Raw genomic sequence first — 27,395 nt, forward strand, 5'->3', positions numbered from 1 at the left:
TATTTTTGTATGTGCAGGTAAGAGTAAATTTTGCCCACACACCCCTCAACAGTCAGAAGGCAGACCAGAAGTTTTTGTTTTAATCGCATGATTTTTAAGCCAGTGATGCTTTGGGTTCCAAGTGCTGGTTCCTGAACACTTGGCATTGGCACTAGTGCTATGGGGGGTTCTCCTTTAGCTGAGACCCATGATTTAGGGAGAGGTGCTGGCTCTGTCCCTGTGAAGTTTGGTGTGGCCAGGGATTATTAGAAATGCTCTCAGACTCTCGCCTCTAAAATAGCCACCCTGTAACCAAATCTACTGGAGGGGCAATAAAAGCACCCGGAGCAGGATGGATGGTGGGGGCAGAGCAGGGTGCCGAAAGCTGCTGCTGGGGGGCTTTGCAATGAACGTCTGGCAAGCAGAGGTGCGGGAATCGGGGTGGGCTCTGGGAGATGAGTGGGGCGGTGTGGGTTTGCCAGGCACGTGGAGACGGAAAGGTGGGGAGATGTGTAGAGATCCTGGGGCTTTGATCAGGGCAATGACCTCAGGGGCATGGAGGATGGAAAGGACACACACAGGTCCTTGTAAACAGAGACGGATTAAAGGGTGACTGTCCCTTTAACAGGGCCTGGAGGGCGTGGAAAGCGTGTTGCTGTCCCCTGCCTTTCCTGTTGGGGGGAAGGGCAGAGAGCACGTTAGCGTACCTCACGCAGGCGCGCTGAGGACCGGGCCCCTTCCAGCACATGCGCACTAGCGGAACGGCTCTCCCAGCGCTTCTCCCTCCCGCCCTTCGCGGCCTGTCGCGGGAGAGTGAGGGAGTCAGCGTGCGCCGGCGCAGTGCGCAGGGACTTGCCCACGTGAGGCGCTGCGCCAGCCGGGGGTGCCGGCGGCGGCGGGAGGCGGAGCCGGGGGCGCTTGGCTGCGGCCGGGATGCGCTGGACGACAACGAGGGACAGAGGTACGAGCTGGGGCTCGGCTCCCGCCCGCCTGGGGCAGGAGGGGCTGGTTTGGGGCCGGGGGGGGTAGAGTTTGAGGAGCGGAAGGGGGGCCCGGAGGGTGGGGGCGGGATGGGGCCAGCGTGTTGGGGGCCCGGTTGGGGCTGGGAGGTGCAAGGGGTCTGTTTGGTCGGGGCCCGGGGCTGGCTGGGTATGGGCAGAGTGGCCCCCGCCCCCATTTTGGGTGTGAGGCTGGTAACCAGTTGCTGGGAGGGACTCGAGGGAAGCTGAGGCCCTGGTTGTGCTGTGTGGTGGGGGGAAGGACCCCACAGGACAGGGACAGAGCTTCTTGCCAGCTCCCCGGACAAGGGTTTGAGTTTTTATGGGGCACAGAGTTATTCCCCGTGTCTTGGTTTCTATGTTTTCTTGAAACACTTTCTGTGACATCCATGGAGGAAGCTGGGAGGAGACATGCCCAAAATTCTCTCCCGGTTTCCAAGGAAAATCTGACTAGTCTGAGTGCACAGATTAAAAGGATCTTTACTGGTTAAAATTCACATTTAAAATCTACATTGTTTTTGTGATGCTTAGGTTACCAGTGATTTAAATTATTATAACTGAAAGAACTTAAAAGATTTCTAACTATTTATGGTGTTTCCTTTTTTGCTGTATTTGTCAGGATCATGGAAAACATGCAGGGGAATTTCAGAGACATTGGTATAGACTTCCCAAAAAAGCAATATGATTTCATTGGGGAATTTTGCCAAAAAACACTGAAGCCTTGCCTGGATCAAGATATTTTGTTTAGTTTGCATCTCTATTTTGGCTTATTCCTTTCTTTGCTATCAAATGTAAGTGTAAAATGCAAGGAGTCACTCAAATGTAAGGTATCAAAGTGAACAGGTGCTTCTGGACCAATCAGAGCAACCTTGCAAACTTCACTACAGGAGTCTAGTTGTTTGCAGCTGACAGCAGGGTCCTTCTCCCTGTTCCAGTTTCTCACTCACTAAGGAAATGTGCGCACTTCGAGCTGGTGCACTAAAAATTGATTGTAGCTGCGTCAGCGAGAGGGACTGGTCACCGTGAGTACATACTCATCTCAGACGATAGGCCAAGTAAAATCTTGGATATGTAGGGTCGAGTGAGCGCTTTCTTGGAGTGCGATGATTTTTAGATGTGCAGAAGAATTTTGGTGGCTGGAAATTCATGTAGGGCATGGGATGATTTGGTAACTTCAGAAGCAGAGGAGGACTTTGGAATCATTTTTCATTGTAGGAAGTGCTCAACCATACTGTGCTGTCAAACCCCCTTCCTGGCCTTCCAGTCTTCTCTTGAAGACAAGTTTCAGAGGGGTAGCCGTGTTAGTCTGCATTTAGCTGACGAAGTGGGTATTCACCCACGAAAGCTCATGCTCCAAAACGTCTGTTAGTCTATAAGGTGCCACAGGATTCTTTGCTGCTTTCTCTTGAAGAGTCTTCCAGCATTGCTTCTCCCTCAATAAACTAAAGATTCAGCTGCCTCAGACCACCAATTCCTAAGGCCTGGGCTATACTTTCAGATCAACATAGGTATAATGTTCAGGAGTTTGAAAAATCCAGACCCCCTGAGCATCATAGCTATGCCGATCTAACTCCCGATGTCGACCTGGCTAAGTCAATGGAAGTATGCTTCCTTTGACCTAGCCATTGTTACCTGGGGAGGTGGTGTTCCTATAGCAATGGAAAAGCCCTTCTGCCCTATGGGGTTATGCCAGCATATGATATGGTTCAGAGGCTGACAGCTGGTGCAAGGCACTGGTGCTCAGCATAAGTCACTGGGGACCTGAGTTGCAAGGCAGAGGGAAGCTGAACAGAGAGTCCTGTGTGCCGGAGGGATAAAAACACAAATACATGCATACAGGGACACCTGTTCCAACTGAGCATCTTCAGATGGATGATCTTATAATCACATTGTTGTTGCTGAAACTTCCAGCTCACCCAATAGGTTTTGATGGCATTTAATTTCTCAGCTGTCTTGAGAGTTAAAACCATGGACATAAGAAGGGAAGTTTGCGCCTTTCAGAGCTACGCTTTCATTCTCTGCATGCTTCAGAAGGCAGGAAAACTTTCTCAAAAGATGCTAAGTACAGACAACTTCACTTGAAATCAGTGGAAGCTGTAGGTGCTTAACAGCTCTGAAAGTAGGCTCTTAATTTTTTAATGAAAGCTTAAATTCTGCAAAAACATCAAGGAGGCCCCTCAGTCCATGATAAATGCAGAAACTGTGCATGTAAATTTCTAGTTCCTCTGCTCATTACTCTGCTTGGATAATGAAAATAGACAAATTTCACTATAGCTTTGTCAGTTGCACATTCCTGCTTTGATATAGTGACTGGGATGGTGTTTCAGAGTTTGTTTCATGTGATTATAAAACCAACCCAAAAGTTTCAAGTCTAAAAATTTAAAAATGGAATTAAAACATTTCTACTAAAGACCTTATTTATACAAAACCTAATTTTTGGGCTAAACGTGCCTGACACCATCCCTTTATCGGCAATAATTTTCATCTTTTTTGTTGATATACAAACTTGGTACTATTGGACTTTGCCAGTCACTGTTTGTAATAGCTTACATGTGTGTAGTATCTTTCATCCCAAAACATGCTCTCTAGGTGTTACTTCACCACTAGAGGGTTACTTCACTGCTCAGTGAAACTCAGCAGTTGTTCAGTGGTCCACAGAAACACTGCACAAAGGTTTAGGACAGGAAGTGAAGAGATACTGTATCCAGCACTGCACATTTTAATCTGTACAAACGGAATTACATCAAAATTGAGCTAAACATCAGTAGCTGCTTATGCAGTGATATGTGATTATCCCCCGTTTTCATTGTGTATAAATTAAATTTTTCTGTTTCCATATTTCGGTCATTTAGATGTTTTTTTGAAACTTTTCATAGGGTGGTCTTCTGTTCGTATTAAGCTAGTTGTGAAAATTCTCTAATAACTTCCAGAAATGCACATAATCTTTGCAGTGTCGCAAGCTTGTAACTGAACAGAAAAGGAAGAATATTCACAGTTAAGGATTCAAATGTGCCGTATGTTTTTCAGTACTTCATTTCACTGAGGATGGTGACGTAGCTACTTAATTTTGCTCTAGCATTGAATGTCATGTGTTGACTAAAATATAGCTGGGATGGCATGTGTATGCACTATGTTCACTAACAAAGTAAAAGGACCTTTTGGGGTTAAAAATTGTTGCACCTGTGCAGAATTTGGCCCTTGGTGTTAAAATGAGTTTCTGTACTTGAATATAACTATTTAATTTTACTGGAGGAAGTACTAGCAATGCACATGTGAGGCAAAATTGGACCCAAGTAATCTGGCAGTTTTTACATTTAATTTTAAGATGGCAGCCAGAAGACGTTTATTGTATGAGGAGTAATTATTCATACCAATGTTATATAAAATTAAATTTCTATGCATTTATAGGGGTGCATGATGCCTCTGCAAAATAAACTTGTATACCTCAAATACCTTGGTTTCAAAATTAGTTAATATTGAATTGCTCTGAAGGTACAATTTTGGATACCAAGTTTGTACTTGAAACAAGAGTCCGCATGTGCCGATGCAACAAATGTTGTATCGTATGTAATCTGTAAATTATCTCAGATTTACACTAATCAGTATTTGCAAATAAGGGGGAATAAATAGAAACATACTGTTTCAGTGTAATGTAAATAAAATATAGTAGAATTTAACATCCCAAAAGAGTGGGAGTATTCTCAGAGGTGAGGCAAACTGTGTGCTGTTATCCTGCTGTGCCTTCTTACTGCAGCTAAGAAAACATGACCTGGCAGTGAGTGATCCTAGACAGTGTATGCCTTGGATTTAAGGATGTAGTGTCAGCTGTATCTTAGAAGTTTCTTTGACTTTTAAGCCCAAATTCTTAATTTTGATTTCATGTAACTGTTTTAATGTAATATTATTATTTGTAGTGGCAAAGTAGTGAGAACTTTTTTTTTAAGGCACGTGTACAACTCTCCTGAGAAATGTTTTGCACAGTGCAGTTTCTCTGCTGTCATTAGTGCATTTTTTAGCTATTACCCCAAATATTTTTTAAGTTAAAAGAGAACACGCAAAACCAGTGAGGGTTCTTGCAGCACTGAAAAAATTAAATGTAGAAAACCTCTACTCTACTCTAGTTTTTTTCAATTAAAAGTTTTCATATAGAATATTGTTTTGCAGCTTTCAATTCTGCTTATAATGATGAAAAGAGGAAACTTTTCAGAGTGTTAATAATACTTAACCACTCCCTGGAAGGCTTTTTCTTAAAGGGGCACGATCTTGAAATCTATGGATAGACTTTTTCGTATTTTTAAAAAATGTTTTCGTCTCCCCATTGTGTGAATGACTCAGGCAAACAGAAGAAACTGACTAGCAAAGCATGAGAAATAGTGAAATTGACTATACATTGTGTGTGCCAAATGCCTGAACTGAAATATAGGGACATGATCGTTAATATCTGTGGCAATATGAAGTATTATAACAATAGTAAGTCAGCTTTTTTGGACAGACCTGTATTAAGTTGATGTCCCATTTTTAAGAACTTTGGGACTAATGTCTAACAGTTAGTGACACAGTTTTGCAACAATATTGCAAATTTCATTCCAGCTTTGTGACACTTCTGCTTTGAGAACAATTCAGGTTAGCCTTAGTCTTTTTTTTACTGTTCGGTCTTATTTTCACTAGGTCGTTTTTCCTAGAAATTTCCCTCTGTTGCTATAACTAATTCAGTTCAGTGTGGACAAGACAGTGGCAGCTGCAGGCATTTTTTTGCCACAGTTGTCTCGGCTTGGTGGAGGTTAAAAAGCCAACAGCAATCCAGAGTCCTGACAATGCTAGTGTTTCCGCTGGTGAAGTTGCATCAGTGTGGAGACAGGCTAGTGTCAGACACCGTATTAGAAAATTGCAAGGTTTAGAGGCGAACCAATAACTCCAAATGGGACTGTGCATGAGAGCTGTTCTTAAAAAACGTCGAAAGGTGTAAGCGGCAAAGAGTTCTGTGGCACCTTATAGACTAACAAACATTTGTTAGTCTATAAGATGCCACAAAACTCTTTGCTGCTTTTACAGATCCAGACTAACACGGCTACCCCTCTGATATTGGAAGGTATGTTCATGAAGTTGTTTAGACTGATACTTTTATGGCTCAGGCTGCAAGGTGCAGGCTCTTCTGTGCTCAGCGTGGTATCCAAGCGTCTGAGATTGCCAGTAAGTGATGTTACAGGGATCTGAAGGAAGGTTCTGGAAAGTTCCATGGCAGTTAAAGGAAAAGTAAGATGACAGAAAGGGCAGTGAGTTAGGAGCCATTGAACCAGAGCGAAATGAAGGGAGGTGTTAGCTGGCTTTGTGTTGAATCACTACCGTGCAGCTTGCTAGGTGTGTTTTAGTTGCCTGAGAAGGTTCAGGAGCGCTGCTGCTGCTGCTACTTGAAAGGCCCAGTCAGCTCCTGTTGCAGTTTTCCAGAAAGGATCTCTGAAGCCTCGGGCTGTGTCTACGCTACTGGGCTATGTCTACACTATTGCTGGTTTGATGCTCGGGCAATCGATGTGGGGATTGATTTAGCGGGTCTAGTGAAGACCTGCTAAATCAGTGGTTCTCAAACTTTTGTACTGGTGACTCCTTTCACATGGCAAGCCTCTGAGTGCAGCCCCTCCCCCCCTTTATCAATTAAAACACATTTTTATATATTTAACACCATTATAAGTGCTGGAGGCAAAGCGGGATTTAGGGTGGAGGCTGGCAGCTCGTGACTCCCCATATAATAACCTCGCGACCCACTGAGGGGTCACAACCCCTAGTTTGAGAACCGCTGTGCTAAATCAACCACAGTTCGCTCTCCGGTTCTCCCAAACGAGAAGAGTAAGGTAAGTTGACAGGAGAGTGTCTCCTGTCAACCCAGCACAATGTAGACACTGCAGTAAGTCGACCTAAACAATGTCGATTCCAGCTACCTTATTCATGTAGCTGGAGTTGTGTAACTTAGGTTGACTTACTGTGGTAGTGTAGACATACCCTAACTGGAGTCTGAGGCTATGGCTTCATTGCAGCTAGCCAATCCCCTATTGTTGCTGCCATCCACACAGACAATACTGTGATCTGGGTTTGGTGGTACTTCAAACCTGGGCAAGTGGACTAATTTTAAATCAGCAATTTTAATCTTGTCTTGGCGTTTGTACTTTTTAATTACTTTCCAAAAGAAAGGTTGATTATCATTAGTTGGTAACCATTAAAACATGTTCATTTGCAATTAACTATAGCCCTTTACACTAAACTTTGTATTTTTTGTTAACCAGGAGGATACGTTCAAGCTATATAATTGCTTACATAAATGTAAACATATTTGTATTGATATTCCTATTTTCTCTTTTTTTGATATGTTAGGAAATGGCGAATGACACGTTTATTTACTAGATTAATTTTTTATTTGATTTAAGTCAAGCTACATTTGTAGTGAAATTGGAATTCAGTGAAATGCACAAATACAGCATTTTAAAATTGTTTTTATTCAAATAAAGTTTATCAAAAACATGATTTGCATTTAAAACTGATTTATTAACCATAGGAATATTAACTGTAATTAGTGAATTAAACTGTTTTTTTTCTGATCACCATGTCCTTCAAGACTTCAAAACTGGTGTTTCTCATCCCCCATACCTCGTTTTTATTCATAGTTAAGAAGAGGGAAAACAAGCCCTTCTGTCTTTTCAACTCCCCCTTGGTTTCTTAACTTTGAATGAACTAATCACTGAATTGAACTTATTGAATAACAGAAGAAAATATTCTCTCTCTACTGGCAGAAGAGGCTACTGCTGTCAAAAGTGGGTGTAGCGCTCTGGTAAACTCTAGTTCCAGATGCTTAACCAGTGACTTCTACCAGAGTAGTGGTCTTTCTTTAAAACTTCAGCAGCAAACTTGTAGTGCTTTAAAATAATTTAAATTAAATTTAAAAAATATTCGTTTATAAGAAGTTTAGGCTTAATATAGGCAGTTATAATTTCAAGTTTAATTTTAAATACATTGATTTTAAAAAAGAAGAAAATATTTAAATAAAACCTAATTTAAAAGATATATTTCATCTATTTGAACATGGGCTAGCTGGTTTGGCCCAGCCTGGAGGTATAGGCTTGAGCCTTGTTTCCACTTTAATTGGGGTTGGTAACCTACCCACATGGGATGCAGGCTAATCAACAGAATTTCTGATAATCCTCCAGTGCCTTCTTGCAGTTGCCCATGGACTGTATTTTCTTGCCGTTTGCCTACTCCTTTCTTCCATACTGGACGTCATCTTCCAGTTTGTATACATGGGTTCAGCATTTGAACCCCACATTTCATGTGATCTGCTACATTTCTATTGCACTTCTACATACTTGAACAGAGATGCCATCCAGCACACATACATGTTGTCCACAGTGCATTGCAAAACAATTCATAGTGATGCAGTGCGAAGAGCCAGGGGTAACCCTCTAGAAGTCCTAGTGCCTCACACTGATGACTATAGCGCCAGTGTGGACACAGTAACATGAGTAGAGCTTTGCAGTAAGGATGCTCTACCTGGGCTATGCTAACCTGAGTGCTGATTACCCAGGCTAACTCTGCAGGTAAGATATACTCTTACAGAGGAACTAGCCTAAAGAGCGACAGGCGAAAGCCGGGATTGGAAATGTGAGGAAATCACCCTTATAGGAGTTTCTGTTATATCCCATTTAGGAGAACAGTAATGACTACCTTATTAATAAGGCTGACAAAAAATAGACTCCTTGCTCACCATTGTGCTGGTGATCTTTGCTGGTTTTTACCAATGTGTGTCCCAGTCTATTACTGCATGATTCACAGCTCTTTGCAAGTCAGCAGCTGACCTTTCATGGTACAGTGGGAGTAGCTTTAAGAAAGTAATAATAACCTTTAAATTCTTTACCCTCTGTTTGCATTTCTATCCCAACAAAATAAAACCTGTCCATTGTTCTGATTGTTCACTCTAATAGAGTTCACAGTTGAAAAACCAATAGTCAGGGTTATGTCCAGACTCCCATTGTCAACGTCTGTTTCCACGTGTTCGTAACTGAAATTCTCCTTTAAGGCTGACATTTCCATGCTTGATCTCAGTTTAGACACCACTCTCTCTGGTTTTTAAACGTGTGGAAGAACCTTTGGTATCCACGGCAGCATGAGGTGCAACTATTGCAAACTCCAAATTTTGTAATAATCATCGTTATTGAGAAGCAGATCTTTCAGTTGGTGAAGTGGGGGAAAACAAGTCAAAATGAATGAGTGACAAATCACTTCTGAGCATGCTTGGTGTCGTCTCCTAAAATGTTTAGCAAAAGAAGCCCTGCCCCACTTTTAACATACTGTGTCAGGCCCTGGGACAAATTGCATAAAGCAGACAGAGAGTTGGAGTGACATCTTTGCAATCATCCATTTTTTTCCCTTGGTGCTGCCCTGCTCTGTTGCTTGTTCAAATATTCTGGTATTCTTTTCATCCAGCCTGGCAGAAAAATGACTGTTGCCAAACATAGCAACAGTGATGTGAACCTTCTTCCGCATATCGCATTCACGTCTGTCAAAGGTGCTCCCCAGAAGGTTCTTGGAATAACCTTTACTTCTCTGGGCTGTATGTATATTTGATGTTACTAGTTAGGCAAATAACTGTGCCTAAGCAGAGACCATGTAATGTGGGTGAATTGATAGTATTATATGGCCCTTAACTTTTGAATTATTTGACAGTCTTGTGTGATCCTAAACCAGGGCTTGGCAACCTCTGGCACGCGGCTCGCCAGGGTAAGCACTATGGTGGGCTAGGCCAGTTTGTTTACCTGCTGTGTCCACAGATTCAGCTGATTGCGGCTCCCACTGGCCATGGTTCACTGCTCCAGGCCAATGGGGGCTGCGGGAAGCGGTGTGGGCTGAAGGATGTGCTGGCTGCGGCTTCCCACTGTCCCCATTGCCCTGGAGCGGCGAACCACAGCTAGTGGGAGCCGCGATCGGCCGAACCTGTGGATGCAGCACGTAAACAAACTGACCCGGCCCCCCTGGTGAGCTGCGTGCCAGAGGTTGCCAACCCCTGTCCTAAATGCACATCCTCCCTGTTTTAACTATTTATATTTGCCCATCTAAGATGCAGGTCATTGCAATGGAGAAAGGGATTTGTTTAGAAGGCTGTCAGTGTCTTGAGCCTGTACTATTTTGTTAGTATAAGGGTTAATTTTGGTTATGACAACTTATAGCATTGCCCTTTAAATATAGAGGAACCATTTTACAGTCGACTTGGCTATAGTGAAATATCATTTATTTTGAAGAAAAAAATCTCCTTGCCTGGAATATGAGCATTTTAGTTCCTTTTTAATGGAAGAGTTTCTGTTGAACTGACTCACCAGAGGGTGGCTCCCCAATTAAGGTTTATTATGCTATAATCAGGCTTCATTGTGTCCCTGGTGGAATCTGATATTGAGGCATGCTTGTGGCTAACTTTCAGACTTAAGCCTGTGGTTTAAAACTCCTAAGATGGAAGTTAAATATTATCTATGCTTTACAGATTCACTAGCCCAAGTTGGGTCAAAATTTAAGATTAGGAGAGAGTGATCTGAGTGAGAGGTTACCTGCTCTTTAATCTAAATAAGAGGAGCAGCTGAATAATAGAACTGGGAGGGGAGACATGTAACACATTGGTGAGAGAGCCATTGCAGCCATTATGCTTGAACTTCTAATGCAGAGTGGGGATTTGGGAGGCTCTTGGAATTTTCGACAGACACACTCCCAGAGGAATGTGAATTGTGTTTTCATGGCTTTGAATTCAAAGTTATCTGAAGTGTAACCTTGTGTTCCTTATTCTTACAGCTGCCCTTCAAGATCATAATGCAGCAGAAAAATGAAAGAACATAGAAGAAATTTAAATTGGAAAAGAAGTCGATTGCTGTTCCTTTCTAGAAGATGGACCACTGGATTTTGGGGGCTCAGGAAATACTGCTTCCAAAAGAAGCATTTTTTCCTAGCTAAGAGAAAACGACAAAGTGCTCAATCAGTTGTGAGCCTAAACCGGAACAAAGTATCCCGATCTCTCCAGTGCAGAAGGAAGGCACTCCGACTCCAAAGTGAGTGGGTTCCTGAAGTGCTTCTAAATGCAAAAAAACATCAAAAACCAACTGCTGAACACAGCACCTTGTCTAGAAAAACATCCAGAAGGGCAAAAAAGCCCTTTTCTGATGGCAAGACTGGAAGCCCATGTGCAGAGGCAATAGAGAAGTTGGACAATGAATCCTTTCAGGGTGAAGATCTCTTGAACAGAGTCACTGGATTACAAGCAGACGATAATTTTGGCTGCATGCATGGCAATGACCACAGTGCCTTTTGTGGTGGGCTGTGCGACGCTCTCTTACCTGTAAAGAAGAATGGTTTCACACCCAGTGGAGAGGAACGCAATAAGGATGAAGGCAATGCAGTCTTAGTAGTCTTAAACAATAGTAAAAGAAGGTGCTGTTGCAGAGGGCTAGAACAGAATGGAACTTGTGGCCCCTTGACTACTAAAAAGAGGTCCAGATTTAACCAGTACACTGTAAAAAAGATACCTGTATTTATGATGCATAAGAAACTTTCTATGATTAGGTTTCGGGATAGAATCATAAAATCCCCAAAACTTAGAGCAAGAGGCAAAACCTGCAAATCAAGTAAAATCAAGCCAAGCTGGGTGGAGAAAGTTACTAGGGACTGTCAAGAGAATCATCAAGGAGATTTTGAAGGTGGATTTTGTAACTGGTTTTCCTGCTGGAAATCTAAAAATAACTCCTTTTGGAACCTGTATAGCTCATCAGATATGAACAATAATACACCAGGACCTGTAGCTGAGGAGAATAAGACACCTGCGTCTGACATCTGCCTTACCCACGATGCATTACAATGTGATGAGCTACATTCTGAGGAACCTGCATCCAGAGATGGCAGTGTTAAAATCTGCCAACCAGAGCTGCACAAAACAGCTCCTTTGGGTACAGAGACCTTGCACAGGACAGAAACAAACGAGGCTTCTGTAGTGGACAGTTGCCATGAGGATCTTTTCCTCTCAGTAACAGAGAGAGAAATTGCAATTTCAGGTCATGAAGATGCAGAATCTAATCAGGTTATGTGTGTTGATGAAATGATATTGTTAGAATCCTGCAAGGGGGATTCAAATATGAACAATAACCTTGCAAATGGACCTTTTTTGGTGGAGTTGGCACAAAATGAAGACAGCTCTTCCCAGATGGAAGTCGAAGGCTCCATAAATCTGGACATTTTTAGTGCAAAGTTACTAGATCACCCTTACTGTAAAAGCCCCCTAGAGGAGCCTTTGCCAGAAAGCACAGGACTAAAATCAGGAGCTCGAAAGGGAGGCAGAAGGAACAGTCAGAAAGTTTCTCGTGTGGCTGATGAGCAGTTATCAACATGGATTTGTGGTATACTCTTTACACATGTTATAAAGCTAATCATTCTTGAGAATAGCTGGGCATAGCATATGAAGTTGGGAATATCTGAAGTTTCCTTACCACTTTAATTCCTTTATTAAAATGGTTACACACCATGAATTGCAAGAAGTGTGTAGCTTAATACTCCAACTGAGATGAGAAGCTGTGATGAGGAGGGTTGTTGTAAGTGAAATGGGGCAGAACTTTCCTCACTTGGCAGGCTCACTTACGCTAGCTTTAGAATGGTACCTTCTGAAGTATGGGTATAATGCTTAATTGACACAAGGCTTTTATTTTTCAACAATTGTTGAGTGGTACATCTTTCTACTTTTGTTTTAGAGAATACAGTCGAATTGGGCTTCTTGTGAAAAATATGGATCAGCATTTTTAATTTAGAATATGTTTTTACCTTGAGGTTATAAAGGGACAGTATAGGGTAAAAATGCTTTATTTTATATTTTTTTAAAAATCAGGTAATCTCACATTATTAGCAATTGAGATAGTGATCTAATTTGCTTTTCCCTAGGCTTACTGCCTGTGTAATTTCTCAGCTTCATTTAGCTTTAAACAGGAGACTAAACCAATCAATTTCACTTTTGGGTTTTCATACTCTAAATGTTTGAATAGGAAAAAGTCTAAATCTAAACAAAATTGGTTGTAGTTGAAACGAAAAAAAACCAAAACACTCATTCATAATTCCATTCATAATACATGATGAACCGACACTGCCTGATGGAGTTTCTTTTAATATGGAGCATGGTACAAATACTTGTGTTTGAAGTGTATTGTATATACAACCTTATTTGATGTCAGGATATATATATATATATATATATATATATATATATATATAGAACAATGTAGTAAGGATTAGCACTCCCTTTTGTACTGTACCATTCAGATACTGGTACAGAGTCCAGCAACACTCCGATAACTGTGAGTCAGTTGGTTTTCATTAGAACAGCCCATTTGCAGTAGATTATACAGCCTGTTATATATTCCCTTTGACAAGGAGTGTTAAAGGATTGCAACTAAATTTGACAGACTCAGATTTTGCCCCAATTCTCCACTTTTCCTGTCTGGAGAAACTATTGGGAAGCTTTTTATGGTCAATCCTTCAAAACATGGTGTGAAGGGAAGAGAAGCTGGATGCAAAATATGGTCTAGCTTTGGACAAATATTCCTTTAAACCCTATTGAGACAGTGATTTGCTCTTACACAGTGAGTATATATGTATTGTTCCTCTACTTTCAGTTCTGTGTGGAAAGCAAGCCAGAGGGAAATGAGGAACAGACCTGAATCCAGCTTCTCTCTCCTTCAGACCATGCAGAGAAATTGAGAACCCTGACCTTGGGTGTGTCAGCTGGCTCATAACATTTCAGTTCACTTAGAAGCAAAATTAAGGCTTGGTCTGTACTTTTTGGTATAGTTATACCTCTCAGGGATATTTTGAAGCTTAATTCATTACAGCAGTATGCACCAGCTGGATGTGAATTAGCACGCTATTGGGAGTGGTATTCAGGTATGTTGTGAGGCACAAAGATAGAAGGTGAATGCCTTCTGCCAGGTAGGAAGTACAGCATTAAGTTACTGATTTACATCTTGGCAATATTGATTGCTAATACTCTGGTTCATTCATATTTAATGTTCTTCAAGGTTTTTAATTGGGAGGGGGGAGTGACATATGAAATCTCGTAAAAGAGGAAAATAAAAAGCAGACTTTCACTTCCTCTTTTTCTTTCTTTTCTCAAGAGTTTCTGGGTTCTTTGGACTCATTTTTCCATTCCCAGAAACCCAGCTGTGCTTTCATAAGCAGTTTATGACCCAGTATCCACTTTGAACGTACTTTATTATTAACTGGGGACCAAATCCTGCTCCTCTGGTAGTCAGTGGTAAAACACAAATTTTGGCATATGGAATTCCCAATTGAGTTTGGATGTTCAGTGGGTTACAAGTGCCTGCAGGGACCGCGAAGTGCTGCAGAAATGGTATTTTGATAGGAGGGTCCATTAGGCTGCCTTTTAGGTCTCCAAGTCCCTTATGTTGTCTCCCTCTCAATAGCGTTCTCCACAATCTATTTAAGAGAACGGGTGAAGGGATTTTTGTTTTCCAGTAAAGAGGTCCTAGCTGTGTTGGTACGTGTGACATCAGAAAAGGCCCAGTCAGCCAATCCGTGTGGCTCCAGACAGTCATTCCTAGCTAGGCTAACAGCGTTTGTAGAAACCTTAGGGCCTCAGATGGAAGGTGTAATAAGTGCACATTTGTTCTCTTTTATCTTTGGGATATCACACAAGGGCCTGAGATCAATGTGATGGTAGGTCAGACTGAGGGAAGATAAAGATGGGGTCTCAACCGATTTGATATTTTTGGTTTTGCTTTGTCCTTTTAATCTCTCTTCAGGATTTTAGATTAATCTAAATCTTGCCCTATTGTGCAAAGATGTTGCAAAAAGTAACGTTTGGCATGTCTGTAGTGCTACCTGTCTGAGAGCCTCAACGTTATTTTCAAGCATTAAAGAGCTTCCGCCTCCCACCCCAGTGTGGTAGAATCTTTGTTTACAGATGAGGAAGCTGGCACAGAGAGGTTGCAACTTTGTGCCAGTTTTGAACTTGGGATTGTTTTCCCCTTTGAGTTACCCTCACTTTACACCAGCATAAGTGAGATCAGAGGTTGGCCAGACCGAGGAACAGAACTAAGGACTCCTCAGTCCTTTCCCTGAAGCATAAGAACATATATGTAGCATAAGGCTTAATGATTTCTCAAACACCATCTAACCTGAAGACAGTATTTCCTAGCCAGGTTGAAAAACACTTTTGTTATCACAACCCTTTACAACTTAAAGGAATACAAGCTGTGCTGTTAGTGTTTGACAAAGTTACAATTAAGGACAGTCCGCAATGAACTTCAATACTTTTTTTTGGTGTGGTTCACGTTTCTTCTTACTTTGGTTTAATATAATTTCTTTCCTTTCTTGGCTTCACTTCACCTTTCCCCAGTAATACATTATGGTATATGTCTTCCTACATTATTTTCAGTCTGTTTTCCTCCTTGGTTTTCTCTCTCCCAGTATCTTCCTTTTCATTGTGTTTTCAATCTCTTCTCCTATATTTTTCTCTCTTCTATTTCTCCCCCAGAATCTCTCAAAATACCATGATTTTATTTTCTAACAACTTATCCAATCAGTCCCTCTTTTTCCTGCCTTGCCCTGCCCCGCCCCATCGGAGGACTGGCCAAAGGGCCAGTGCAAAATAGAGAAGCCCCAGTGCAATGGTCCCATGTCCAGGTGAGAAGCGAGCTATCTGTCCCCTGCCCTATCTCCTGGGAAAGGGAAAGATGCTGGAATTCCTACTGGGGTGATGTCCCTGTCCTGGGGTTCCATCTTTCTTATAAGCGTCTGGTTAGCAGGCTTCCAATATGTTTTGGAAGTTTTCCCCTTGATTCCAAAAAGCCCTCTGGCAGCTGGAAGGGAGCTGCAGAATTTGGTGTCTCTTCCTCCTGAACCGTCAACATTGTTCAGCGATCTGTTACTCCAGTCTTCTCTCTCATGATTCTTCCTTCCTACTTACCCTACTTCTTGATGCTGGAATGGAGTGATATCTCCACCATTCTACTCCTGTTTCTCTTAGCAGCCAGAAAACATCTGTTTGCTAGACTTTCCCGCTAGACTCAATCTTTTGGTCTTTTCCAGGGAATATCTCCAATTGCTGTTGTCACTGCTGCTTAGAGCTTTCCCAAGCAACAGCAGGGTGAAATTGACTTGATTCTTGAGTTTCTCTGCTGAATAGTTAGTAAAAATTGATCAGACTCTGATATGTTTTTACTGTACTACAGTTCAGGAGAACAGTGAGCAGCAGCGGAGGCATGGTAGCCTCCCGCATGCAAAAAGAGTCAATGCAGTACTGTCTGCTGACAGCTATCTTCAGAATCTAAGGGCTAGAAATTTAGTTTTAATGAATGCTTTAATTCTTGCAGGAACTGATGGCACCCTGGATTTACAATGTTTGAATAACATGTATGTAAAATGTTAATAGAAATAGGCAAAGGGACTGGTTGTTCTCTTGCCTACACAAGTATAAATTGTGAGTAACTCCAGTGGGATACCTGGGTATAAATTCTGCATAAATGAAGAAAATTAGGCTCAAAGTATTTAACATTTTTATGTAGATGACTTTTAAGTGATCTTTCAGTTCTGGGGTCACTTCCCCTGTCTTTAATGGTGCCTCTCTGAGCTTTTTAACTGTTGTATTATATTGTCTGCGTGCAGGAATTTGCCACCGGGTGGGTGGGACACTGTGCTGTTAAATATTTATAATATCTGGTTTTGTTGGACTAGAGAACTCAACTTTTTACATGTTTGCTTTTTCATTTATCTGATGTATTCAAAGGATTCCTAGATGAAGTGATGAAGAAATATGGCAGTTTAGTTCCACTCTGTGAAAAAGATGTCATGGCAAGATTAAAGGAAGTCTTTAATGAAGATTTCTCCCATAGGTTTGTAGCTGTAATATATTCTAGTACTTGTAAAGGAAAAGTTATTTGACACACTAATTTGCATTCCAGATTGAAACTGACACCTGCTGGAACAGCTCCATTTGGTATGACCTGGAATATCTTTATCCATGTCTCTATCTTTTCAATTCTGTTTCAGAAAGCCTTTTATCAGTAGGGAAATCGTGAAGTATCGGACAAGGCATCCAAAATCTTCCACTTGCAATTTCCGGGTCTTCTATAATAAGCACATGCTAGATATGGATGATCTGGCTACACTCGATGGTCAGAACTGGCTAAATGACCAGGTTAGCAATGCTTATGTTTACCTCTTCAAAGTGTTAAAAAATATTAGCTAATTCTCATAACCCCCTGTGTGAGGTAAGTTGCTGTTATCCTCGCTTCATAGATGGGAAACTAAGGCAGAGTGGTCGAGTGGCTTTTCATTGGCAGACCCAGTAATATAGAACTTGAGTTTCTGGCTCCCAGACCTGTTCTCATGCAACTACACTGTACTTCCTCTTCAAGAAGACAGTGATTGCAGGTGCGAGAAAAGAAGATAGTATTTCCTCCCACTTAGCTAGAAGAAGAGAAAGTAACAGCAATGCAAGACCCATAGCCAAAAAACCAGAGTAGCAGTCCTCCAGATGTGCCTCAGTAGACTTAAATTGAATTAAACCAATGTTTCACATTGAGGCAGTCTTTAAGCATCTGCTTATATTATGTCTGCTCTAGCAGCCCATTGTTGATTCCAGAGTTCTTGACCTGCATCAGAGTATAATTGAATGTTACTCTAATTAGTCAACTTCTTGTCAGAAAAAAGGTGTGTGCTTTTTTAGATGCCCTCTCAAATCTTGGATTTACTTTCAGTAATACAATGTTATTTTTGTGCAAATTATAATTTTTACTAACTCTTGCAGATTATTAATATGTATGGTGAACTCATAATGGATGCAGTCCCTGACAAGGTGAGCATTATGAAAAGGTGTCAGTTATGGGGTAGAAAGGGAGAGATGATGTAAGACCACAGGTACATGTGTCAAATAGGAAGGAGGTCTAATGCAGATTAAAACACCATTATGATGATTCAAAGTGTCAGTGTAAAAATAGCCCCTCTGTACTCACTAGATCTGCTGCCTTTAGTCAGTCTTTTGTTCACTTTACCGGTACAAATTTTTACTCCTCTAAGGCTCACAGAGCCACAAAAATTGTGAAAGTGAACTGGATTCTCTTCTGTTTTATGCATCATCAACAGAGTTCTTAACTACCTTCCAGCTGTAGTCTCTCTTGTTGGTGCTGACATTCAGGGCAGAAGAAGCCCATCTTGACTTCTGGATTGAGTTGGGTTGTAGCACTGACGGTTAGAAGAACCATCTGTTTACTTGTAAGCTGAACAAATTGAATATGGAATCATTGAGACCACAAAGAAACCACGCAATGCCATTTTTAGATTGGCAGGCTGCACAGAGTATAGCAACCCTTTAATCTTCTGGCTCAGAATGTAGAGCACTGCTTCTTTGATTGGTGATGGTAGTGATTCCTCATTAGTATTCTCTCTGCTCTTCAGTGTATGAACCAGAACTGTGGTATTGGAGAGTGTATCTGTCTGCCTGTGCCCACTTTTTATAGTGCATAATTTAAATCCTCATGGGAGATCTTGTTCTAGTACTTTGTAGAATGCGGTTAGAAGTTTCTGTTGGCATAACTAATAGATTTTATCCAGCATTTTCAAATGCTGAACTATCTAGCTTTTTTCAAGCAGTAACTTCTACCTCCTCAATACTAGCAAGATTATTAAATACAGATGTTGTAAAACTGCATAAAAGATGTGACTTATAGCTTTTCATTTTGTATTACTCTCATCCTTTAATTGAGAGGCTAACACAAATATTAACCTAATGCTAAAGAATTGTTTTAACTGTAAAAATCTACAACCTTTCACCACAACAATAGGTTGTACTTAATTACAAAAGATGTGACACAATAGACAAAGAAGTATTCTGTAATTCAGAAGCATTTTTGTGAAATCTGTAATTGGCCAGAGGGTTGAACGCTGATGTCCATGTTTTTGTGTCTTAAACTTTTTATAACTTTTGACAATCAAATTATTTGGTTCTGAGTCACAGAGCAGAAAATGGAAGGAGTTTTTAGCAAGTTATGTAGGGAGGATGGGAAAATATGATATTCCCCCATCCTCCAGTGATTTTAATCCCTGGAATTCAGGAGAATAATATCTGTAACTCTTCTTTAGCCTCTTCTCCCTAAACAAAATATTGCAGCTGCATGTCGTAGGCTTAGGAATGCCAAGTTAACAAAATAAACTGCTTCGCATCACATGTTCTAGGGAAACAGAGTGTTTCTCTTCATTCTAAAGAACAGCAGTATTTATTTAAGGTTTTCTAAAACATCTGTAGACTTGCTTGTCTCTTTTCCTGTTTTGCTTTTTCGATTCTTGTTTATTAGCCAGCTAGATGTTTAATTATGTAGAAGTTATGTTAGGCATTACTGGAAGAATTTATGCACGCTTTCAGCCCTCGTTTCTTTTCTTAATTTGTCTTTCTAGGTTCATTTTTTTAACAGCTTTTTTCATAGACAGCTGGTAACCAAAGGATATAATGGTGTAAAACGATGGACTAAAAAGGTACCATTTAATTCTGTCTATTGCTTATCAATTGTATAGAATACACCACTGGATGCTGGTACTTAGCATTTCTCCCGCGCTCACAAGAAAATGTTTCACTTGAAATTACGTTAGTACCAAGTGACACAAGAAAGTTTTTACTGTTACTCCTCTCAGTACTGCTCAGCAGCAAGCCTGTGGGAAAGCTGCATTCTAGTCCTCCTTCAGCATTATCAACAGAATTTTTTTTTTTTAAAGTTTCATTCTCATTTGGAGCTTAGCAAAAAAAGGTTGTAGCTAACAACTCAGTTTGGATGGCAAAACCCCTTCTTGCTGGTGAGGGTGTATGAGAAGCAAAGAATTCAGACTGTGTTCTCGAAGTCAAGTTGGTTTGTGCGGGGCTGTCAGCTGAAAGGAAAAAAAAATCTCTATTTGTAAACGCTTGCACATTTTAGTGTGGAAATTTAGAGATGACAAACAAGAAACCGCACAAAGCATTTTTACAGACTCTGTGAATAGTACAGCCACATTTTAACACAGGTATTAAACAAAAAAATCAGGCAAGCCCATCTTCAGATAGGAATTGTAGTGTATTTTGATAAAGGAATTGAAAAGTTATCAAGTTTCTGTTTACCTCCCCTTTGGTGAAATGTGACTCTTTTTTTAATATACAAGTGGCCTTTAAAGGGATACTGTTTAGATCAGTGGTTCTCAAACTGGGGCTGCCGCTTGTTCAGGGAAAGCCCCTGGTGGGCCAGGCTGGTTTGTTTACCTGCTGGGTTCACAGGTTCGGCCGATCACGGTTCCCACTGGCTGTGGTTCGCCGCTCCAGGCTGATGGGGGCTGCAGGAAGTGGCATGGGACAAGGGATTAGCTGGCCACTGCTTCCCGCAGCCCCCACTGGCCTGGAGCGGTGAGCCGCGGCCAGTGAGAGCCGCGATCGGCCAAACCTGTGGACCCAACAGGTAAACAAACCAGCCCGACCCACCAGGGGCTTTCCCTGAACAAGGGGCGGCCCCAGTTTGAGAACCACTGGTTTAGATGATCCAAACCTTTTCTGGAGCTTATTAAAACTGGACTTATTAAATTCTAATTTGCTTTTTCACTGCTGTCAGTGGTGTACTTCATACATTTTGCAAAAGCTTGGTAAGTGAAACTAGACTGGTCACTTTCTGGTTCTCATGTTCTAGAGCACTATTTATTATGCTCACATCATTGTAGGGGAGTGTTCAGATGGGGACAGAACTGTATTACGTGAAAGTAACTTGAAAATATTTGTTAAAAATCCCAAAAGTCAGGCCCTAAACTGTTCTGTGTCCCTTCCAAAGTAGATCCCTGTTTCTTACCGCACCACTGCACTGAGGAGAAACTTCATTTCCCTTGTAATAAAAGCAATAGGCTGTCACAAAAGATTGTTATATAAATGCTGATACTAACAGCTCTCACAATTCAAGTACAGATATAAAGGCAGAGGGCCTGACTTTCAAGGACTGTTACACATTTAGCGTTGAAAATTGGGTTAAGACTAAACATTTTTCAGGAAAAGTGTCTGCTTTCTGCAAAAAATATTCAAATTGTTGTCTGAAAACCCAAATATTTCAGTTTGCATGCATTGGTGCAACGCCTCATGGGAGTTGTAGTTTGGTTGGTCAGGGGGCCCAGTTCTCCTTTGTAGGCTGGGCCCCCTGTCTGGATTACAAGAGGGGAGACTGTGGTGCAACATGGGATATGCAGCCTGGCCTACAGAGGAACGTGAGGCACTTCTGTAGTATTTCCAAATCGATATACATTATCAATATGAGCTGCTGGGTGCAGAGCACTTCCAAATATGTCTGACCTTGTTTGCATCATGTGTGTTACCCATTAATGTTCATACGGGCACTTTATTTCCTTACAACAGATCTCCCACTTGTATTAGAGCATGGACACTATGCTTTGTACAAGTTGCATAGTGCTTTTAAAAATAGATAGGAATTGCCCTGCAGGATCAGACCATTCCATTTAGTCCAGTGTCCTGTTTCTTCTGCATTTCTGGTGTACACAACAAGATACTACCAATATCACGTGCTTTTGGAGGACACGAGAAGATTGAGGAGGACAGTGCAGTTGAAGACCAAAGCAGTTCCCATGCCTTACTTCCAAAAGAATAAATCCTGATCTGCTCTTAAAAAAAAAAAAAAAAAAAAAGGGAGTGTTCTAAACATTGCCATGTTGTGTAGATCCCACCATTCCACATGATTTTTAAGGTGGTATTAGTCCTTCTCCCTTGATTGCCTGTCTGATTGCAGTATCTCTGCTGCTGGGTAAAGTATCATAATCCAGTAATTGCCTGTGCTACATTAATGATGCAGGCTGAGTTGTCCAATGTGCCTTCCGTATGTTCCGTTGTGTGTAATGGCTCTTGATGATGTAAACCAAAATCTAGTGCATGGGGATCTGGAAATCCACTTTTGCTTTCCATTGCCGTTCCCAGCACTAGGAAATTAAACAACCTAAGCACGTAAAACCTTCCTTAAGGAACTGTTTGTCCTCAACATTAAGATGCAGTCATCCCTTACCCAAAACGTTGTTGTCGCTCCCTGTGCCCTCTGATTTCTCGCTTGTGGACTAGATCTGTTGCTGATTTTTTTTTTGTATTACAGTAGCACTGCAGGGCCCTAGTACTAGGCACTGTATAGTATATTAGCCTCATCTTTCGTTGACTTTGCAGTGAATAGTCGGACACTGTTTTATATTGCTTATTGGACTTTATAGAAGCACACCGAATGTTCTGGGCACTGTGCAGACACAGGAAGACAATCTTTGCCCTGGAAAGTCTCTGCCTCTGTATTGTCCGAGCTTCAGTTCACTGGGCAAGAACAAAGTGCCATGTTACAGTGAATACGGGTCAGAAAAGTGCCTCGGCCTGCTGTTTCTGTGTGGTTTCTTTGAGTCCTGATTGCTTAATCTGCTGACCCATTTTTACCAGAATCAGCACTGCAGAGTCGGTACAAATCAGCTGAGTTCTCACTGCAGAAACATCATTGCTGAAGATGTATAAATGGCCTAGCGTGATTGCAGGTTGTGTTAGCCATGTTAGTTAAAGGGAGTGCCCACGCCACCCTTCGTTCTAACACGTAAATCGAGCATGCTTTGTTGCAATTGCAGGTGAAGACTAAATGTGGAACCCTCACAGTGTTCATAGTTGTTTTTTCTACTGCAACAATGTCTTGCATCTAGTACAAAACACAAACGTGTGACTGAAATACCTGCGTGAAGAGCTCTTGGAGGGAGTTAGAAGAAGAGAACTTTCAGGGTCAGGAGAGGACAAAGATGTTCTGTTTTAAAATAAATACAGTGTTGTGGGAAGCGTATTTAACTTGCATGTCGTCTGTTCCCCTGTTTGGTAATATTTACTGTTTTGTTTGTCAGGTGGACTTGTTCAAAAAGACTCTCCTGTTAATTCCTATTCACCTGGAAGTCCACTGGTCCCTCATTACTGTGAACATCCCTAACCGAATTATTTCATTTTACGATTCCCAAGGCATTCATTTTAAATTTTGTGTAGAGGTAAGAGGAATTATTATAGTTACGCTTAAAGTGCTTGGATCCTTGCTTTTAAGAATTAAATTTTTATCCTCTCTAAAATAAGTCTACGTTTTGGGGGCATCGTGCTTCATGTAATCTCTGTGCATGTACTAAAAATAAAATAAATACTTGGCCCTTCTATTGCCTTCACCCAGTTCTCAACGTGATTACAAAGGTGCAGGAGTGTTATTAACTTCTTTGACAGATGGGAAACTGAGACACGGACCTTGTTCAAGGTCACAGCGACTCATTTGCACATCTTGTAATCCAAAGATTGTTTTGTTTTTTTTGAGGAGTGCAGGTACCAGCATTTTTTTCTTAAATGTCTGGTCGATTGATAATATTTCAATCATGATGGTAAAACATAGGCAAGTAGTTTGGCCTGGACTGACCAGTTTCAGTGTCTGTTTTGCAGAGCTGACCTAATTGCCTGCTAATACAGCAGGCTGCAGCTTTTAAGTGTGTATTAAGGCAGAGTAGCAATTATTTTACAGAGAGCTCACAGAAAGGATGTCAGAATTAAAATAAGTTTCCCATCAGCAACTGCCAGAGAGAAAGCTGGGGCCTCACCTACTCCTAAAAATTAGATCAGTCAAAGTTATGAAAAAATAGCTCCCTGTGCCATGTAGTTAGGTTGACCTAACCCCTCCTATAGACACAGCTAGGCCCCATTGACCAAGCTGCCACCTTTTGGAGAGGTTGACTAACTATATCAATGGGAAAGCCCCTTCCGTCAATCTAGGGAGCATCTACAGCACAGCGGCAGCAGCGGCTGTGGTGTCCACATACCCGGACGTTTATAAAATTAGAGAGTTTCACACTTTGCTTCTGTAGTCCATGCTCATTGCAGACTCCAGGGGCTTCTTGCATCATTCCATTCCCATTGTTTACAAGCTCCCTGTGTGCCACTCTCCCGTTCCCATATAGTTCAGGGACTTTCTGCAGTCTTCACCATGCCACAACTCCCCATTCGCCCCTGGCAGGGGTTCCTTATGACTCCCTATTTTCCCCCCATTTTTATTCTCCTTTTTCTTTTCTTTCTCGTGAAGGGTGTCAACTTTGTAAGCTTAATTGGGACATGGTAGAATGAGTGAAGTTGTTATGCTGGACTGTATTCATTTCTGCCAACAACTGGCTCTTTGATTTATAGAGAATTACAGAGGTGGTTGAAGTTGTGGCTCTGCTAACCAGATGCTGTCCCCCTCCCCCATTTTGGAGTTTTCGATTTCCCCTCCCCCCAAATCAATAGGCTTCTCTGTATGGATGCCAAGAACCTGCCCTGAAACTTTGGAATTGATCGGCTGCAGTGGTCAAAAGTTATCCTGTGATGATCAAAGAGAGAAATGCAATCAAATTGTGTGTCAGGGCCCCACAAGCTGGGCCAATCAAATTGTGTGTCAGGGCCCCACAAGCTCAGCCAATCAAATAAATTAAAACTGGACAACGCTAGCCCGTCTAGTGCAACTTCCTGCCAGTACAAAATTCTTCTCTACAGTTCATTTTCTAGCGCTTTGCCCAATCTACTTTTAATTGCCCCAAGTGTGGTGGAGTTCCTACTGCGTCTCTGTGTGGACTGGCTGGCCAAATCCAGCCCTGGTGCTCAGTGGAGCCAGTTAGTTCTCTCCTTAAGCACTAGAACTGGGTTAAGCACAAGGGCCAAACTCACCCTGGTTAAAAGTACCCGCATACCTTTCTCCTTGGCTTTTATTTGTGTGTAACGGGAAGGCTCTGATTTTCTTTTTAAGAACATACGAAAGTATTTACTGACTGAAGCAAGAGAGAAGAATCATCCTGAGTTTCTTCAGGGATGGCAAACAGCTGTTACAAAGGTTAGTGCCAACCCCTCTAAACCCCGGTGTGAATCCTCTACAAGCTGAGTCTCTTGGGTATGCCGCTTTCACTTTTAAATCCGTGTTATTTAAAGCAGCAGTAAATATATATTTTTAAATGAAGGAAAAGGAAGAAGCTGGATGACTTGGGCTTGCTAATGGGCTCTGTGTTGCTCATTCAGATCCTACCAGGCCTCTCTCTCCTGTTAAGTGAGCTGGTGGCCTCTGCCCAGACCCTGGTGGAGAAGTTATTCACATTGCAAAGCCATTACAGTCAGCACTGTAGGCCATGCTCATTGCAGACACCAGGGGTAAAGAACTGTGTGTTCAGTAGAGGCCAGCTCCTCTCCTCTTTAGAGGTGACCGCTCCCAAAGGTTGAAGTGCATCAGCAGGGGACAGTATGAGGTGAAAAACAAGTACCACTGTGGATAGACAGAGAGCTTTGTATATATGCAGTGGATAGACAGAGAGCTTTGGTCTCCAGGGCTGTCAGTCTGGCACATTTCACCAGCACTATATTCGCTAACAAATAAACTGTGTCTGGCAATGATAAAAGGGAACCACTTGTGTGAAGTGCGAACAAGGGAATTTGAGACTTGTGTAACTGCCCCATAATGGCTGAGGATATAAAACAGGTCACTGAACATTAGACGGTCTCCCAACGGCTCCCCACTCACCTGAGAGATTTCTAGGTTCCATGGCAATGCTGAGAGGATCCCAGATGATGTCTTCCCCCTTATTTCTGTTTAGCTGTGTGTGAGGTGCATGATTTTGGCTCTAGGCAAGTATCATTTTTCCTCTTGCACTGCTGTGGATTTAAAGAAAATATGACTGTCTGAGGGCTAGTGAGTTGCAAGTATTTAAAAAAAAAAAAAAAAAAGAGAGATCTGGCAAAGCCGGGAAATTAAAGGCTGTCATTTGGGGTGAATTCACAGTCTCTTTACAGGCATCGTTCCAGGCCAGCAACCATGCAGTGTGCAGGCCTGCTAACAGAAACTTTGCATTCTCCTGGCCTGCCCACAAATTGCCCATTGCTTCCTTCAAGATCAGTGGGGAGGATGGGGATCCACCTTCTATGGCACAGATACCTAGGGAAACATTTCTCTAGGCTTGCGTGAGTTTGCTGAAATCTTGAAGTCTGACCTGAGTAAAGTAGACAGTAATGTTCAAATATTTATTTAAAGTAATTGAGAGGAAGCGATCCTGAATTGGCCAGATATAGTAGGGAGAGCTGTAATTTATCGGTCATAAAATATCTACTCTCTTAAATACTAGGCATGATCCTCACAAGATGCTGCATTTCCCTCCCCTGGCCTGACTGGGCCCAGAATAAGTAATTACAGCTCAAGCTACGAGTGTTGCAGAGTCACCAGTTTTCAATAAAAAGAGCTCTCTAATCTTGCAAAATCTCATTTTGGATTTTAAATAGAACTTAGAGTGAAAACTGAAGGAGGGCTAAAGAGATGTCATTTAACGTCTTGCGTCTTTTTCCTCCCACAGTGCATTCCACAACAGAAAAATGACAGTGACTGTGGGGTTTTTGTGCTCCAGGTAAGAATGTAATTTTAAAGCATTATGTGGCTTTTTTTTCTTTTGTATTTCTCTTGTCAATTTTCCTGTTTCAATTAAGCTTTTTCATTTTCCTCAGTACTGCAAGTGCCTCGCCTTAGACCAGCCTTTTCAGTTCTCCCAGGAAGATATGCCACGAGTAAGAAAAAGGATTTACAAGGAACTGTGTGAGCGCCAGCTAATAGATTAACAGTAATAAGAAAAGTCGAGCTATTTCTCTGGCATTTCTGAAGAGTTCCAGCTGGTGTTCGTGTACTTGAATTTCTGAAAACTTCCGTGAATTTCAAATGACTCTCAGCTGAGTGGTGTGGCCACGATGTTACCTCAACTTTTTCTGCTCTTTCCCTGGCAGGACTTAACAGAGCTGCCACAAAATATTTCTAATGTCAGTTTGGTTTCCTCTTATGTTCTTTCCTGTATTTAATATTTATTATCGACGCATGCATATAGGCAAAGCATGCAACTAAAAAAAAAAAAGTATAAAACTGTAGATTTGGTGCACCTTTGAAATGTAGCTAGAAATGACAGAATACAGGTTAAAAATTTGTCTGACAACATAAAGATGCATGGTCCGTTTTCTGATGCAATAATGCTTTGAATGTATCAAAAAATTCAATGCCATAAAAAGAGCAGCTAGAACCTTTTTTGAAAACTCAGATTATTCCATTTTTCTCATTGTGGCTGTGTAGTACTGAATGCCCGCTTTTAGGGGGGGCAGGGGAGGGCTGGATAAATCTGCCTACAGACTTTGTGTGGAGACCCCCTCTGAATAGAGTGGAAGTCACTAATAAAAAAATTGTTCTCTCTTAACATTTATCTAGCTGTCGTTCTCACCCTGTTCCATGTGGTTGAAAAGCAGCCTTTGCACAAATGAGACTTCGGCACTTGTCTGTATAATAAAACATGGAGATATTCAGCTATTCAGAT

General features: G+C 41.6%; 1 protein-coding gene across 2 annotated transcripts; it reads left to right on the top strand.

The window, feature by feature from the left end:
- The first annotated feature begins 844 nt into the window (after window positions 1–844).
- SENP5 (SUMO specific peptidase 5) lies at window positions 845–27,388 on the top strand. 2 transcript variants are annotated; one of them, XM_050964279.1, is made up of 10 exons: window positions 845–940; window positions 10,794–12,385; window positions 16,780–16,885; window positions 17,043–17,190; window positions 17,803–17,850; window positions 19,446–19,523; window positions 22,914–23,051; window positions 24,815–24,898; window positions 26,400–26,450; window positions 26,548–27,388. In XM_050964279.1, exons 2-10 carry the CDS (start codon window positions 10,825–10,827, stop codon window positions 26,656–26,658), a joined length of 2,325 nt encoding a protein of 774 aa, XP_050820236.1. In that variant the 5' UTR covers window positions 845–940; window positions 10,794–10,824; the 3' UTR covers window positions 26,659–27,388. The 2 variants fall into 2 exon arrangements, with proteins under 2 accessions (XP_050820236.1, XP_050820237.1); XM_050964280.1 differs by lacking the exons at window positions 24,815–24,898; window positions 26,400–26,450; window positions 26,548–27,388 and having other exon boundaries at window positions 17,803–17,869; window positions 19,463–19,523; window positions 22,914–23,008.
- The last annotated feature ends 7 nt before the right edge of the window (window positions 27,389–27,395 follow it).

This window comes from Gopherus flavomarginatus, chromosome 8 (genome assembly GCF_025201925.1).
Source record: "Gopherus flavomarginatus isolate rGopFla2 chromosome 8, rGopFla2.mat.asm, whole genome shotgun sequence".
NCBI classification, from domain to species: Eukaryota; Metazoa; Chordata; order Testudines; family Testudinidae; genus Gopherus; species Gopherus flavomarginatus.